This window comes from Porcisia hertigi, chromosome 27 (genome assembly GCF_017918235.1).
Source record: "Porcisia hertigi strain C119 chromosome 27, whole genome shotgun sequence".
NCBI lineage: Eukaryota > Euglenozoa > Kinetoplastea > Trypanosomatida > Trypanosomatidae > Porcisia > Porcisia hertigi.
This window is the reverse complement of record NC_090586.1, coordinates 258,889-276,286: the sequence shown is the minus strand read 5'-3', so window position 1 is coordinate 276,286 and position 17,398 is coordinate 258,889. Positions and strand designations below refer to the sequence as shown.

At 53.1% G+C, this 17,398-nt stretch overlaps 3 protein-coding genes across 3 annotated transcripts; all 3 read right to left on the bottom strand.

Annotated features, from left to right (window-relative positions):
- Positions 1-3,168: 3,168 nt before the first annotated feature.
- Positions 3,169-4,569, bottom strand: JKF63_03231 (uncharacterized protein; the record flags this gene model as incomplete). Its single annotated transcript, XM_067899251.1, has 1 exon — positions 3,169-4,569. The coding sequence occupies one exon, from the start codon at positions 4,567-4,569 to the stop codon at positions 3,169-3,171; it is 1,401 nt and encodes a 466-aa protein (XP_067756041.1).
- A 4,313-nt stretch (positions 4,570-8,882) lies between these two features.
- Positions 8,883-11,654, bottom strand: JKF63_03230 (uncharacterized protein; the record flags this gene model as incomplete). Its single annotated transcript, XM_067899250.1, has 1 exon — positions 8,883-11,654. One exon carries the CDS (start codon positions 11,652-11,654, stop codon positions 8,883-8,885), a length of 2,772 nt encoding a protein of 923 aa, XP_067756040.1.
- Positions 11,655-13,767: 2,113 nt separating this feature from the next.
- On the bottom strand, positions 13,768-15,294 carry JKF63_03229 (uncharacterized protein; the record flags this gene model as incomplete). The annotated part of the gene is made up of 1 exon (XM_067899249.1): positions 13,768-15,294. The coding sequence occupies one exon, from the start codon at positions 15,292-15,294 to the stop codon at positions 13,768-13,770; it is 1,527 nt and encodes a 508-aa protein (XP_067756039.1).
- Between the last annotated feature and the right edge of the window lie 2,104 nt (positions 15,295-17,398).

Below are 17,398 nucleotides of genomic sequence, written 5' to 3'. Positions count from 1 at the left end.
AGACGAATATGCACTTCTACTGCGTACTCTCCTCGTGGGCGGAACAACTGGAGTATCTGGACATGTCTGCACCTTTCGCTCAGGTCTAATGGGATGGAGGTCCCAAAGAAAAGACGTCCCAATCAGAAAAAAAAATCCAATATGCAACGCAGGGGGGCGAGGCGTGGTTCAGGAAGCACGTGCGCGGAACGGGGGTAGATGAGGAAGAGGAGAGGAAAAAACCTCCTTTGTTGTGTTTTTCAGGCTGCGCAGGTGAGGATATACACACAGACAAGAGGGCGCGCAAAGCCGGAAGAGTATTGGGGGAGGATGATCGTCCAAGAGACAGGCGTATTGATGAACATCCATAATGGGGGGTCGTCGCCCACCTCTTTTGTCGTACGAGTGCCTTGAACGCCGAATAATTAGTCCTCGTGGCTCTTGCTTGCTCTGTTTTTATCTTTGAAGCATTTCCCTATCGAGGAAAAGGATGTACTTGTCTCTTTCTCTTTCTGTGTGTGTGTGTGTGTGTGTGTGTCCGTTGGTCCGATTGACCCGCAGAGCGTTAAAATAAAACTGCTTCAACGCGACGCAGCAGGACACTGTAAGGAAAACACAGAGAGCTATACATGAACCGTAGCGAGCACAGAGCAGATGACTAGAGAGGCGGTTGTTTGGAGACAAAAAAGGGGGTGGTGGCAATGCCTACAAACCAATTGAAAAATACAGGCGGCATGTAAATGCAAGATCGAGAGGCAGGGGACTACGAGAGATTCTCCTGACAGGAGATGAGCAAGCCACAGTCGGGGTGGGGTGGGGAACCAAGCTGGACTTCTTTGGCCTGATTTTACAAGTACGAAACCATAAAAACATCTCCACCTCCACCCGCCCCCCCGCCAAAAAAAAAAAAAACATATTTCGATACACATCCACATGCTAATTGGTAAACAGATGTATAGGGACATACGAACAGAGCAAGTATACGCTCTCGAAAAAAAAGAAACACACGAAACCGTCGTAATAGAATGAGCGCGGCTGGGCACCCCATTCGGAATGAGAACACGTGAAAACAAAACAAAACACTGTGGTTCCCGGTTTACACACAACTGTACTCCAACGCGAAAGGTCCCCCTTTTAAACATTATAAGCGCGTCCCCATCATGAAATTGCATGTACACCTGTGTCTTAACCTCAGTAAATTAGTTGCCAGAAATACTTCGAAAAATCTCTTGATGGTGTAGATAAAAACAAGACCGGCCCTCCACTCCCACCCCACCCCACCCCACCCCCCCCGAGAGGGAAGAAGCGCCGCGTATGTTCTCCGCCTCGAACCACACCGCACGCATTTTTTTCACGTTTAATTTCTTCAGCCTCGTCAGCGAAACAACAACAACTGTCACAGGTGGACGCAGCAAGGGGGGGGGGAGGAGAAAAAAACGCCGCATGAAAACGATCAAAATGGTCTCGAACAGGGAAAAAGTCAGAAACAAGAGTGGGAGGGGAGAATGGGAGGGGGGGGAGGTACTCCCCCTTCCATCCACCGGCAGTGAGACTCGGGGTTCGACACCCTCACATTAGGTGTTCGAGTTGGCGAGCATGTCGGTGGCACGAGCGTGCTCACTGTCGGTGGTACGTGACCTCGTCACTAACACAAGCACTTCATCATTTGTCACGGAAAGGGAGGAGAGGCGACATGGCATGTCCACCAAGTGGGAGGTAGTGAGTCGCCCTCCTCCCCTCCCCCCCTTCCCTCTGCCCATTTTCTTTTTAGACTGGAGACCGTGGCACACCACGCCCAACAGGTTTGCGAAAGGTGAGCCAAAGACCTAAGAAGCGCGTACGGTTCGTGTACATACGTATCATTACTTTAACCTCTTTTTTTTTTGTGACGATCTTCGATGCTGATAGACGGGAGGGCTTCCCGTTTTTTTTTGTCTTCGTTTTTTTCTGTCGTGTGTCGTCCTCGAGACAGAGTAGGAAAACAAAAATTAATTCATGAAGCTCACAAAAATTAGAAATTAAGCTTAAAAAATGTTTGTTGTACACGGGGAAGGGGAGGATGGGAGGGGAACATAAAGTAAAAAAAAATGGGAGAAACATAGACGGTTATGGTAGTAGTGGTGGGGGAGGAGGGGGAGGGGAGGGGGTGGAGACACATAATACGCAGATCAAATACAAATTTGCCCCGGGACTATAAAAAAGGGGGAGAGGGTAGAGAAGTCGTGCTAGCATGCTCAGTTAGAGGTGTGAGGCAGAAGCAGCATCCCTGTTACACAACAACATTTACACCAGGCTTCTTACGCCCAGATGCGATCTCGCATACGTGAATGGTGCAGTGTGCTACGATCAGGCCAACACCAAGAGAACAGCTGCATAGCTTGAGCACGGCGTACAGAACTTGGATCGCAGTAGAGTGGCGGGTTCCTCACATGGATCTCTTTTTCCCGTCAATTTTTGCGTGCCCCTCGACATGTTACACAGATGGTGTTTGCCAAACGTTTTCTTTCTCACCACTATTCACTTTGGAGCTTGATCCCTCATGCCTGTCTGTGTGCGCCTCTGTGGAGAAACAGAAGGGGAACAGAAAAAAAGCAAAGGGAGGGCATACACGAGTCTTGGCAGAGGACTCCCCTCGTATGGCGGACGCACCATTATTTACATCGGACGATGCACAAAGCTGTGCGAATCGCACTCAAATGGTAACGTGTGTGTTTTAGGTATAAAAAAAAAGAAAAGAAAAAATGAGGAAAACACGCGAAAAGAAAATACGCGGAGAAGATTAAACGTACAGAGTGTCGAGGAATGAACAACGTTGACCACACCATTCACAGTGGCGGAGGGGGGGGAGGGAGGGGAGGGAGAGAACGGGGGAAGAGGGGAAGAGGGGGGTATACAAAAAAAGGGAACAGGTAACAAGAGAACACACGGAAAAAAAAATTATGCGACTGTCTTGGGCGGACCGTTTATATCCCCCCCCCCAAAAAAAAGGGGGGGAGGGGCTACACAACACAGACAGACCGCAGAGGGAGGGAAAATCGTGCTGCTCGAGGGACGTCTCGTGTATGTTTTTCAGCATGGGATGTAAAATAAGGCCGAAAGTATCGACCGAACAGATCGGGGCATCGAACAAGCCATGGAGCTGACGGATGCCCTCTTGCGGGTGAGGTTAAAATAGACCGCGTATAGCTCTTAAGACAGAGGCTCTGTCCTGGATGTGCAACGAGCGCCAACCTGTACGGGGGGGCAATCACCGTACAACGAAGGTGTTTGTCCAGGGTACGGCTCAGCAGATTCCTGATACGCCGGTGGCTCCCCTGTTTGCCCTCGGTTCTGTTGCCGCTGTTGCTGCACGGGCTTCTGGAGGGTGTCAGCGCCCGCTGCCTGCGACATGTCATGGACATGCGTGCTTTTCGGATCAAAGCTGCGGCTACTACTTCTTTGGTTCCTGAACATCTGCCTTTCATCGCCGCCGCCGCCATGCGTACGACGACTGCTACTGTTTACCGCGTCCATCTTGAGCTCCTCGACAACCATTGAATCCCGGGGCAAGCGAGCCCTCTTGGATATCAGCGGTGCGTCAAGTGCAATGTACTCGCACATCGTGTCCACTTCGTTTGCAGTGCGCGCGAGCCACACACCACCAATATCGAAGAGAACACGCTTGTGTAGACTTCGAACGAGGGTCAGGTCAGCCTCGCTCTTGCAGTAGAGCAGGTAACAACCTGCACCGCGACTTTCGAGGTGGCTGGGGCAGGCCCCGCAGGTGCGATGCACAAGCCAGAGCAGTTCCGCCGCTGTCGTTTCAAATCGAACCTGGCCAATGAAAAGCGCAATCGGAGGACTGGCCTCGCCAGCACCGCCGCTACCGATGCCGCCATTTGAGGTGGTGTTGTTCCCGCTGTTTGCGTTGGAGCCGTGCGTGCCAGCCTTGGGAAAAGCCGGAAGGTCGGCAGGGAAGTGGATGTACCGACAGCGATCTTTCAGGGAGCGATGAACCACCTCGGCTGGAAGCTCAAATGTCGTGTCAAGGCAGGCGCTGTGACCCTGTGTGAGTCGGGCATCCATCACCGGTCGCTCCATGCCCCATTTCGGGCTACTAGACTGCATCATGTGGGATGGGGTGGCCCAGTTTTCGAATGCGCTTGTCTGCGGCTGGTGCGTCGGCGTAGATACCTGCATTGGGGTAGAGCTACCTGAATAGCTGAATGTGTAGGGGTTGTGTCGGCCACTGCGGTCAATTTCGGGAATTGGCTCGTTCGGCATCGGCGCCATGAACGGCGAGCGGACCCCGCCTTTGGTGCGGCAGGTGACTTTAATGGGACTATCCTCCACCTCAATTAGGGTGCGACTGCCGTGACGTCCAAGAACCGCTTGATAATTCACCTGTAGCGGCTCAATGTATGGAGACATGGAAATCGGTTCCCGCTGCTGCACAGGCGTTCCGGTAGCTTGCGCGGTGAACGCAAGTGGCGGTGTGTGGGGGGTCTGAAGTGAGTAGGGTGAGTGCGGCGCGCTTATGCTCTGGCCCTCCACTATCCCACGGGCACGGTGTGCCTGTTGCGGGGGGGAGCTGCTGTTTTTGCTCTGCATGAATATCACTCTTACTCTACGGCTACGAAACACCTCAACTTGGGGAGAATACTAGTAAAGCCAAGTGGAGATCCACTGGGGAAGGAGAGCGGAGGGGTACCGAACAATGGAGACGGGGAGGTAGAACAGATGAAGTGGAAATGCCGAGAAAATATGAACAGGTGATCGGACCTTTAAAAAGCGCGCGCGGTGTTTACCAAAGAAGTACACACGAGCCACGTGCGAGTAGCGCAAGAGAGGAAAAACTTTACAGATGAGACTACAACTAACAAAACACACACACAAGGGGTGATACACGCACGAAGATTCGATGTCGACTTTCCCCTGGCAAGATGGAAAAAAAAGAAAGAGCACCTTTTTTTTTCCGGAGTGGGCGTAGGGACGGTTGGGGTTGCGGGGGGGGGGCAACAGGGGAGGCGGGGAGGCGGGGCGGGGGGGGCAGATAATACACTACTCTTTTCTTTTATCTGTTTGGTATCTTAACTTTTTTTTGAGTGTGTGTACACGTCAATCAAAGGTGAGACCAGCAGGGGAGCTCTAGTAGAAACACTACACATATATATATATATACACATACAAGTATGAAACGGGGACTGGTGGTACTGGAGAGGTGTGAGAGCGTGCGAAGGGTTTCGAGAAAGTGGGTGGAGTAGCGAGAAAAAGGGGGGGGAGGGGTTCAGGAACAGCAGAAATATAGAAAAGGGCTCGGCACCAATTGCTTCGAGATGAACGAACTAAAAAACAGGAGAAAACACCACAACACACACGCACGCAGAGAGAGGGGAAAAACAACAACGAGATAGGGAGCCAGAGAACGAGCTACACAAAAAAAAAACGCACAAAGACCGACACCTGCCCCAGGAGAAACAAGAGGTGGAAAAGACAAGTACGTACAACCCGTAAGTGTGGTGTTGGTGGTGGTGGGTGGAGGGGGGGAGGGGCACAGACACCGAAAATCGAGGAGACAAAACTGGTTTTTTTTTTTTGGGGGGGGGGCTGTGTGAGTGAGTGAGCGAGTGAGCGAGGCCGGTGATATAGTGGATCCAGTCACAGCTGTTCGAAGCTTCCAAAAGATATATATTTTTCCTGTCTTAGAAAAAAAGAGTACAACAAACAACAAATCGGGAGAAGGAGGAGGGAGGCGGCTGGTGTTTGTGGTGAGGGAGGGAGGGGGGGGGGGCAGTCTTCAAAAGAAGACTTGCGTTCGTGTAGCAGTTGCACAGAAGGTCAGATTTCCGAACAACAAAAACGAAATAAAAACAAGCGAAAGAAGTAAATCCAAAAATGAGAAAGAGTGCAGTGAGAAAAAAGGGATGGGGCAGGGGAAGAGGGATGACTTGGGAAAGTGGAGTTGTACTGGGCAAAGGGGTAGGGCAATAGACAACTCAGCACACCAAAAAGCGAGAAAAAGGGGGGGGGGTAGAGAATAGGGGACGAGTCGGTGGGAGGGGAGGGGAAAAGGGAGGGGGGAGAAGGGAGAAACAAATATCACGTGTGTGATTCAAGGTCGACTAGAGATGCAATCAAGTGGAAAAAAGAAAGAGGGAAAAACCACGCGGCCACACAGACAGTAACGGGGGTAAACGTGATAAAGAAGGCAATGCACTGACCACAAATGGGGGGAAACGAAAGGAGGCGAGACAGTGACCAGACAAAACCTTTAAAATGTGTGGCTTTAAGGTCTGAAAAAAAAACATTCGAAAACAAAAGCAAATCTGTCGAATAAAGAAAACCTGGAAAAGGGAAGGAGAAAGAGAGAAACAAAATGAGAAGGGATAGGTGTGTGTATATATATATAGTGAAGGGATCGTGTAAAATACAGAAGACGCACCTGGAAGCGTTCACCGACCCTTGAATTGGGGAGAAGGGGATTTCTGAAAGAAAAAAAACTCGGTGGAAAAGAGAAGAGAGAGGGGAGGGGAGAAGAAGAGAGTAGACCGGAGAGAGATGTACACAAAGGCGAACGCTGGAAACGCAGACAAACGCACACACACACACACTAAAAGGCGAGCAGATGACGTTGATATGAGTATATCCGTATATATATTTATATATATATATATGTAATGAAGGCCCTTTAGCGTGTCGATAGACCTTCGTGTCGTGGTTGGGTTCGCTCCGTACCCCCCTTTCTCAACTCTTTACTAAATCTCTTGCAGATCGTGTACAGATCAACGTGGAAGATTGACACACTCAAATGGATTTGGCTCACGTTGTTACGCTGCTGCTTTTTTTTGCTTTTTTTTGCTTTTTTTTTCTTCAATGCCAAAGAGTCCCTTTCGCGTTTTTTGAGAGGTGAGACCCCGAGTACAAGAGAGAAGTGACACAGTGAGGAGAACAAAAAAAAGTGTGAGAATGGGAGCAAAAAAAAAAAGGGGGTGGTGGTCGCCAGTACTGGAGGGCAGTGAAAAGGGGTCGATGCTTTTATAAGACCCCCGAAGAAGCGAGTGACACAAAAATAATTACTCCAGCAGGTCGGGAACGTGCGAGAGAAAGGAATGTGTCGCCGTCTCTGTTGCCGTCGTTCTCGCTCTCTGGTATTGCTCCCACTTCCCTTTCGATGGGAATAATAACAAAAAAGAAACAGAAGTTGTTCTGGGACGGCGTAAAGACACACACACACACGCGCGCACACACACACTTTTCACCTCAGTGACAATCACTTCGCTTTGCAAGGCCCTGCCGTGTTTCTCTGGTGCCTTTCTCGTCGGATATACAATGGAAAGGGGGTGGGGACCAAAAGCACAAGAAGAACCCTTGTTGTTGCTCAAGGGAGACTTATATGCTGAAGCGGAAGAAAATACGAGGGAGATGTGCACAACGACAAAAAAAAGAGCAGGTGATGAAACAGACGGGAGGGGGAGGGGGGGGAGGGTTGAGAAGGAAAAATTATGAAGCAATGGTGAAGTGAGCTGTAGTTGTCTTTCCTAACCTTCGCGTAGTCTGCAAGAAGGATGTGTATGTGTGTGTGTATATTTTTGTTTGTCCTCCCTTGATTGATCTTCACTTCGGATCTCGTCAAGTCGCGCAGTTGGTGTCACGACTACTCGATTTTCCACGTGTTATGCCGCCCGCTTTCCGCATATGAACGCCCTTTTTTTCTCGCCTCTGCTTCTTTCTTCTCCCCCAGTGTGTGGTAGACGGAACGTTTTGTCTTGAATTTTTTATTTTGTGTGCGTGTAGTACGGGATGGACACGTATGGGGGAGAGAGAATGGGGGGGAGAGAGTCAAATGGTGGTGAGGACTACTCGGCAGAGAGCTGGTGTGTTGTGAGGCGAAAGAAAACACACGCACACACAAAAAAAAACAAAGATATGCGATGTAAACGGAAACAGGAACACGGCTGTGATGCAGTAGGGGTAAAAAATACAGGTGGAGTGAATAGGAGGGGGATGGGGAAGGGGGGAAAGCGGTGTGGGGGGGGAGAGGGGGTGCAGTAGAGGAGCGATTGCCTGGAGGCACAGCCCCAGATAAGCAGCTGACACACACACACACACGGCGCCGGGGAGAAGGCATCGAGGAGATACAACAGTCAGTGATCCGTCAACCGCGTCACAAGCATTGTGCAAAGATGTTCACAGGAGCAAGGTGAGATAGCGTGGGCAACCGCTCGTCAAGCACGCCAAAATCCCTTATGCACATATGTCAAACACTCTCTCACTTGAGGGCAGCTCACTCTATTTGTTGCCCTTGTTCTGGGACGGAGAGAAGCTACAGTGCGTCGAATGAGTGCCGCGAGTCAAGAAGCTAATGCCCTCAGAGTTCTTTGAGTAAGTATCCCCATTAACGTGATGGTGTCGTTGCCGGCGGGGAAAGGGAGGGGAAGAGGGGGGGGGGCGGCGGCGGCAACACTGTTACGTACATTCGGGCGCACAAACGGCTCCATCTTGCATTGCTCATCGAAGTTCAACGAACACTCAAGAACGGTGAGAGAGAAAAAAAAGTGAGAGACGAGCGAGTGCAACAACGACTACAGGGGGTACCGACTTGCGGGAGTTACGCACGTGACCGATACGCCCCCTCTCGTTGCGTAGCGGAGTGGCGTCGAGCCTTTCTTCCGTCCCTTTTTTTCCTGTTGTGTGTGGGTGGGGGGAGTGGGGAGAGGGGGGCAAAATATGTTATGGGATAGACACTGATTTACATACGACATCTCTGTTGTGAGGTTCGCCAAAAACAAACGAGAGGGAGGGGGACGGAGAAAGCAAACACATACATCAAAGAGTGCCGTTCTCCATAATTGCTAGGCTGGTGCTGGGTAGCACCAACGAGATCTATTCTTGCAGCAAGCGCCGACTCACACCATCAACGGTTCTCAGATGTGGTGCACTACGCAGTGATGATGAGTCAGCGCAATGCGTAACGCAGGACAAAGAGACATAAACTCCTCATTGGCGAGGGCGGAGAAGCGCCACTGCACGCCCGGCCCACCAGTGCAGTGCTGGCAAAGCTGCACCAAGTCCGCATCGCTGACGATGCCGCTGCCTTCGTTCCCAACTGGAGATAAGGCCTCACTGCCTGCACTGTGTGATCTAGCATCGTCTGCTTCCACGAGCGCGGCCCTGATCGCCCGGAAGCGGGCGAGCGCAGCCTCCTTGCCCAACACCTCCATCCCCTGAGGCCCGCGGGCGCCTCCTAAACTTTCACCCGTATCCTCAGTGGCCCCTTCCGCTGCTGCGGATTCTCGCAGACCAGCGTCAAGGTCCAGGAGAGATTGTGTCAGCACCGTCACCCCCGATAAAAGGTGGCGCTCCCCCATCACCACCGCAGTTGATATCCCACTTTCGCTATCCTTGCGACGTTTGAGGACGCTGACCTTCAACGGCATCCGCAGGAGAAACTCACCCTCCTCAAGAAGCAAGACATGGCGCGACATGAAGGCATATGAGCAAAGAGTCTCAGCGGCACCCCTGTGCTCTCCCTCCGCTGTCGCGGCTTGCCAACAACCGTGACGCGCGTGTAGATGTACAGGGACGCAGGAAAGGAGCACCGGATGAATGTCCGCAAAGGCCGTCATCGGGGTACGCTTAATGAATTGTGCGTGCAGAAGCCGATACGGGACGTACAAATAAAAGAATGCGACAGAGAAAGGCAGCGCCCAGATCACGACGTCGTCACTTGCCTCGGTGAAGAATTTCACGGTGCTACAGCGTTGGAAGTGGTTCACCGACGTGAGCCGGGCAGCACCTTTTTCATCGGCAGGTGACTGATGTCGGGCATACATGGACACACAGTCGAGAACCTCCGCGTCGCCGACCCACTGGCCGGGCAGGACTCTGTTTATGCGTGGTGGGTCCACTCCGGCGTGAAGCTCCGCGTAGGTGCCCGTGTCGTGGAGCGATACCGGAAGAAGGTACATCATGTCACAGGCGTCCCCCTCCATGTACAGGGTTTCTCCGTTGCGAACAGACACTGGGGTGAGGTTCTCCACTATTTTCTGAACCACGTAGCCCCACTGCAGCTCCTGCTTTCTCTGCGTGGACCAATAGTTGTCCTCAGCAGTGGTGAGGAAGTCGGCTGCAACTGTAGAGCGGCGACGGATCCCACGAGGCATCTCTGGTTCGGGGAGTACTTGCTGACGGAGGCTGAGCATCAAATCAGTAGCGGCCACGGCAGCGATCGATGGAGCTGTCTGCTCCTTCGAATTTGATCCCTCCAGCGGCCCTGGGACGTTTGACCACACCGGCCGCCCCCCAAGCACGGTGCTCTGCGCCATCGACTGCGGCATAAAGGCAGACCGCACTACTTCGACACACTCCTCACTCCACGTTGAGCCCGGCGGTGGAGATACGGTAAAACTTGCGGCGCCACCGCAGTCGCTTCCGTAGTCGTACTTCACATAGGCCCTCGCTGATGACGACGACAAATCCGCAGAAGTAAAGACGCTCGCCGAGCGAGTGCCACGCGTGGAGGTTTTTTGCGTGTTCGACGAGGACTGGGAGGTCGCAGTAGTTTGCTCCAAAGCTGCAGCGATTCCCCGTGTAGCTTGAGCGGGATCATAGCTACGAATCAGGGCGGTGTACTTCCCCAGAATTGACGGCAGAGCCGACACGCCCCGCTCCACCGCCATCAACACCTTCTCCCGCATCTGCGCTAGCCAAAGCACACGTGTGTCCGACTTCTCACAGGCTAATGGGGAAGAGTCATCGAAAACCGCTACCGAGTTTCCTTCCGCGGCTGCGCACTGCTTCCGCAATTCATTGAGCAAGCATTGTGTATGGAGCATCTCTTTCTCGTCATCTGCAAGAAGCGTGTCGTCGAGCACCAGCGTTGTCAAAGACGGCGTTGTTTGGACCAGCCGTGAGAGGGTTGGCACCAGCCCCGCCGCTATCGGATTGCCGGAGATGTCCAACACCTCGATTGAGGGGTGTCCCTGGAGTGCCTCCAGCAAGCTGCGCAGCACAGCGCACCCGTCCTTTAGCGCCGTGGCTTTATGAGGCGACGAGAAATCGATTGAGAGGTGTGCGAGGCGCAGCGTTCGCAAATGCGGCAGGAAAGAACACATCACCTCGTTTTCCTTTCTCGCTCGACGGGACCCCGCACCCCACAGCGGCGCCATCACGGTAGGGAGGGCGGCCATGCCTCTCTTGGTAGACAAGAGCTGCCGTTGACAGTAACTCGTCGGCACTGTCACACTGTGCACGCGAAGCAAGTCAGCGAGGGCCAGAAGTATAGTCGGCCCCGCATAGCATACACCGAGGTCGATCTCTGTCGCAGGAGAAATAAGCCCATCCACTTCTTTCCGACCATGCTCCATGGTGCTCGTCCGCCCTCCCACAGTTTCTGCTACTGGGGAAGGAAATAACAGCTCCTCCCAGTACCGAGGCACGTGTACGGCGCCATGGTACGTGGCGAGCAGTGAAAAGTACTGGAAGAGGAGACTCGAAGTACTGTCAAGTTCTTTCAAGCCATCTGACGAGCTGCTCTTCTCAGTGCTCGTGGTGCTGTGGTCTGCACCCACCCTCCAGTCCACCTCTCTTTGACTTGTGTTCACTCCTCTCCAGTAATTACTGGAATCGCCCCGCTCCTCCGAGGAATGCGAGGAGTCACCGCCTGCCAGTCTTCTCTGCTGAACTGCGAGCTGCATCCGTAGAGACGGGAAGGCAACCACGCGCGAATGCGGGCCTTGAGCCTCTGCGGTGCAGTTTGTCTTTTGTTGTAGCCGCTGTTGAAGAACCAGGAAAACAGCGGTACGCGTAGTCCCGGTTTCGAAAATCGGGATACAGGCGTGCGTGAAAAATAAAAAAAGTGGCGGCGATGGCGGTGAGCGGCAGGCAGAATATACACAAACGCCGTTTACTATCGGTGCGTGCGTGCGTGTGTGTGAGTGTGTGTATGTGCGTGACTCCCCGTTTTTTCTAATATGCCTGTGTTGAGTGGAACACGAAAAAAAGAGAGAGACCGAAATAAAAAGAGAGGGAGAGAAAAAAAAAGCGAAAAGTGGCCCGGGTGCAGCGAAAAGCAGAGAAGGGAAAGTGGGGGTGGAAGAGATGTTTCTTACACCCTCCATTCCTGGAAACCAAACCGTTAAAGGGGCAGGGAGGCACAACTTGCAGCGAAACAATCGAGTGGCAGAAAAAAGGATGGCGGGTGTGAACAAAGCGTCGTGTACCCGCCCTCACCCCCCAACTGCACTACGATTATGGAGGAAAGGAAGTAGGGTGACACGGGCAACGCGGGTGTCACCATTGAACTCCTTCACATCCCCCGCACCTCTTCAACAAGCTCCGAGCCCCCGTTGCCCAATCTTCTCGTTTTGTATTTTTTCACTTGCTTTGGTGGGTATGACCATTTGGGAGGGTATATCATTTGAGGGAAAGGGGGGGGGGCGCCACGATTTTTCTATTCCTCCCCCGCACACACACACACACACACACACATACACGCACGCCTTTTACTGGCGGAGTAGCCGCGCATGTCGCCTTCAGCGTGTGCCGTTGTGCGCAGTAACACCACGCCCCCCCCCCAAAAAAAAAAAAAGAAAAAATTGCGGAGGAGGGGGTTTGGGCATCACAAAAGTTTTTCTTTATTGGCTTTTGTTCGGTTCGTGTCACACAGAAAAACTGCACAAAACAAATTGGTGGGTCTAGACATAATGCACGTCTCGAAATCGCTCTCGCAGGCACCAACTAGATTGAGAGTTGAAAGAAGGGGGAGGGAGGGAGAATGAAGAGAAGGGGGAAAAAAGGATACAAAAAGGGGGTAAGCCTGAAAAAAAAGGGGGGAACGAAGGAGGGGTGGGTGAAAAGTCCTCTCGTCCCCCCCCCCTCCTCGGGCTTCGCTTCTTACTATTGCACAAGACCTCCACGCGCAATTATATCGAAGGAAATGGCAGAGGAGCCACGCAAGCTCCTCTCATCCGCTCAGAGGCACACACAAGGTGGCGAGGAAGAGGGGAAGGGGAATCACTTAAACCGACACTGCATGGCAAAGCATGAGCAAAGACGGATAATCAAGCTGCACGGACAAACAAACAGACAACAGCCACCCCACGCACGCACGCATCAGGTTTCGCATGCCCCGCGAGGAGTTCCACTGTTTACAGTACATATAATCACAGCTGCGCTATCGTAAGCATGTGCTTCTATTTGATGTTTCACCCACCGCGAGAATAAAAAAAAGGGGGAACTCGTCAAACACCCAGCCCCACCCTTCTGTTTCCATCGAAAAGAACGCCCCGCGACCCGTGCCTCTTGCATTCCTTCTCCCCGAACTCCCTCTCTTGTCCAAAACGTCCAGTCAGAGCCTCCCCATAGAGAGCTAGAAACAGAGGCAGCGGCGAACGCACTTGTGTTCCCGCAGCACCAGGGAGACGGAGCTCCAGCTGCGAGAATACAAGACCACGAATTCGTGCCGCTGAGGACCACAAGAGTGCGCACGGAGGCAAGGAAGTAAAGGGGAGAGAGGACTTTCTGCGTGAGTGTGGGTGCGCGGTGTCGGCGGTATCGTTTGGGGGCATCGTGTGTGCTGGTGGCAGCCGATTGGGCGACGACTTGCATCAATGCGCGTGACTCCAGGGAGATACGAGAGTAGGGTGAGGAGGGGGGGGGGGTCCTCTCGCGTCCAAGAGAGGGAAAAACGTGAGAGAAGCGTCATCGGTGCCGCTCACCGAGTGTTTCTCCTCTTGCGTTTTTTTTTCCAGCGCGCCCGCATAAAAAAAAAAAGAAAAACGCGGGTGCACATCCACATACAGGGCACGGCTACCACGAGAGGAAAGCACCGTGGATGGCGGCACTGGTGCCCCACACTACGGCAATCACACCAACAAGCAGCAGCGCGTAGGTGCCCACAAAGTGGCCCCAGCCAACGGATTTGATCGAGAAGCCGCCAGAGTACATCATGAAGAGAGACGGAAAAATGAAGCCCACGAAGCCGCCGCAAAAGCCGCCCAGTAGACCAAAGACAGTGGTGATGCGTGGGATGAAGAGCCCGGCAACGAGGGCCACTGCTGCTTGTACGGCGCACAGGATGGCATTCTTCCACCACGGCACACGAGCTGCCTCAGTGCCCACAAGGTAGTACACGCAATCGCGACACGGAATCAGGTGCAAGGCAAAGCCCACGCAGATCTTGAGCATCATGCCCACATACGAAACAGCCATGAGATAATCCTTCATGGGATTGTACATGGCCAGGATGGAGTCGTTTACCTCCGGACCAAAGTCGAGGTAGCCGAACAAACCGGTGAGAAAGTACAAAATCGCGCACAGCGACAAGCCGAGCAGCGCCGACATGAAGACGCGCTGGACGGAAAATTTGTACATCTCACGAGAAATCTCCGGCGCGTTCACCTGGGCAATGAAGGCGAACATCAGACTTGACAGCCCGTTGATAGCGGTGTTCCCAGTTTGGAACATGACGAGATCGTCTCTCATGCCACGGCGGTGCAGGGTCTGGCCGGAGTGAATGATGCACGTGATCGTGAAGAACACAACAAAGAGGATGGCCACGGTCGAAATGATGCGCAGTGAGTTGATCTCCTTGAGCAGGCACATCGGCAGGATCACGAGCATCCACAGCGCCGATGTGACGAGGCGGTACCCTGAATCCGACTGGATGTAGTCCGAGACAGTCGGCGAGTTAGACAGGAACCCGGTAAGAATGCTCTTGAGGGCAATGATGTACGACACATCCCCACCGAAACAGAGCACCCACATCACGAAAACGACGAAGTAGTCCCAGCCGCGGCCCATCAAGCGACGCGCGATAATCTCCCAGTTGTACAGCCCGGTTTTGTGTGACACGATGGCGAGCAGCACAAAGGAGTACACCGCCATGGTCACAACGACAACCAGGTAAATAGTCGCCATCGACATCCCACTCATCTGAAAGGCTGCAGGGAGTCCGATAATGCCGCCTCCAATGGTGGAGCTGGCGATGCTGAAGGCCGAGGCAAGGATGCCACCATACGGCATGATCACCTGCAGCGCTCGCAGCACGGGGTTGGTGGTATGGCGGCGACGCCACACACGCTCCTCACGTTCGCGCCGGTCCGCCTCGATCATCTGCTGCGCAATGTCCATATCGGTGGACTGCTGCTTGTCTGCATCTGCTGCTGGCTCTCGCTCATTCATCGAAGAGTTCGACTCCAGCCCCGTGGTCCTCTTGGCTTTGGCATCGGCGAGATCAGCCCCCACCACTATCTCATCTGTTAGGCACTCCTCGCTGCCGTCATTGTTCAGGATGTGCAGCCCGTCCTCACCGTACTCTGGGGGGTCCTCCACCATGTTTCCTGGAGTCACCGCGTCTGGCACGCGCCACCGATGCCACGCATTGTTGTTGTTGGTGCGGTCGCCTCTGTTGGTTGGCATTTTGTGCGCTGCGCTGACTTGTGAAAGAAGGGGGGAAAGGAGGGAGTGGGGGGGGGGGGATGGAGGCGCTGCGTTAGCTTTTGTGTATTCCTCGTGGGACTCACGCGGTGCTGCGGGGTATGTATTACCGAACCCTTTTCACTTGGTGTGTGTGTTCAGGCGTTAGCGCGTATCGATGAGAGGGGGGGAGGAGGGGGGGGCCATTGAATGCGATGGCAGAGGGTATCCGTGTACATACCAGCCGAATACAGTGGGCAGGTGATGGTACGCGCGTGGGCAAGGAATGGCGTGGTGGGACAGGGGAGCGGAGATGCCGGAGAGAATTACACGGAAAATAGAGAGAGAACAGCAGCAAGAGAAGGAACATGACTTGACAACGCCAGGGCGGCGCGATGGTGGTGGTGGTGGTGGTGGTGAGGAGGGCGAGATGCTGACGTCTAAGCAGAGGACATTAACCGTGCACGCACACTCTCAGCGAAGACGCTTACCAGTTTTCTGGCCTCCCGCTGCTCGAGGATCAACGCGCCGCGTTCCACGCACTGCATGTAGCCATGCTGAGCATTACCATTGGAGCAATCGATCCTCGTACGCGCGAGGCATGGTGCCCTATTGGTGCCCGTCCGCATTACGCCGCAGATGTCTTTCGCAATATTGGCGATGTCAGAGGAAGATACCATGATGCGAGAAACGATGGAAACAGAAATTGGGGAGAACAGAAAAAAAAAAACAAGTCCTTTGTGGCAGAGGGATTTTAACCGTCCGCGTGTGTGTGGTGTGCGCGCGTGTATGTCGCCATCCACTGTAGTTTCACGCTCAGGTGACTAGCAGAATACGAGCGCGTAACGATCCCGTGATCCTTCCCCCTCCCCCTCTCCACCTTCACCATTCAGCCAGATGATAGCCCTTTACTTGGAAAATGGGGAGGAAGAAAGGAAGGGGGGTGGCCACTTGTCATTGACACAAAAATGAAAACGCCACTGATACCCTTCGCCGTAATAATAATAATAAAAAAGAGAGCACCCGCGACCATCTCTCAGTATTGCACACACACACGCACACACACACAGCCCTCTCCCCAAGCGCCAACAATAGTGATAAGAAATGTTCCCGAGAGTCGAGAGTATTCAAGGAGCACGAGAAGCATGCCACGACAGTTGGTGAAAAGGAAAACAAAGGGGGGGGCGTGGGAAGCGTACGGCGGTACCTTGTAGACTCAAACGCGCACCAATACATACATGCACAGACAAGGTACTCCTCGTACATGCACACCGTCAAGCGCCAAGATAACAAAAAAAAAAGGAGAAAACCAATCACGCAACAAAGAAAGAAATTTGAGGAGGAGGAGGAGAGGGGCGGCGGCACTACACTGAAGTATGCTAAAAGCAGTGCCGGCACAAAAGTAAGAAAAAGGTGAGAGAAGGAACCTGAAAAGGTGCGGATTTTTATTAATTCATCGCTCTCCTGTATTTCTGTGTCTCCAATGCTCAAATCGCGGTGTGTGTGTGGGGAGGAGAGGGGGGGGGGGTAGGAGCCGTAGTAAGCACGCGCACTCAGACCCCACAGAATCCGCTCGTCCTCATCGATGAGACAACACACCTTCCGCGGCGCGCGGCCTCGGGTTTACGCGCATTTACAGTAAGGGGGAGGGGGGAATGAGAACCACGTCAAAATGCACAAGGGAAGTGCTGCTCAGGCGGCGAGCGGCGCCACGGAGAGGTAAAAGTTAAATAGAACGAAAGAAAAAGATACCAAGAGACCGCGTGGGTCAATACACCGGGTGCATACGCAAAAAGAACGCTGTTTCGGAATTGGAAGTGAATCAAGCGGGGAGGGGGGAGGAAGGGATATATGGATGGATGGATGGATCATGGGAGAGTGGAATGGGAGAAAGGACATCGGCACCGAAAATGCCGCAGCAATATCAGCACAAAGGAAGAAAGAGCACAGGCAAACATTCAGTTTTGGTCGGCTATGCTTTGACGTTTACTATAAATGCCTTTTGTGCTTGTCTCACCGTGTT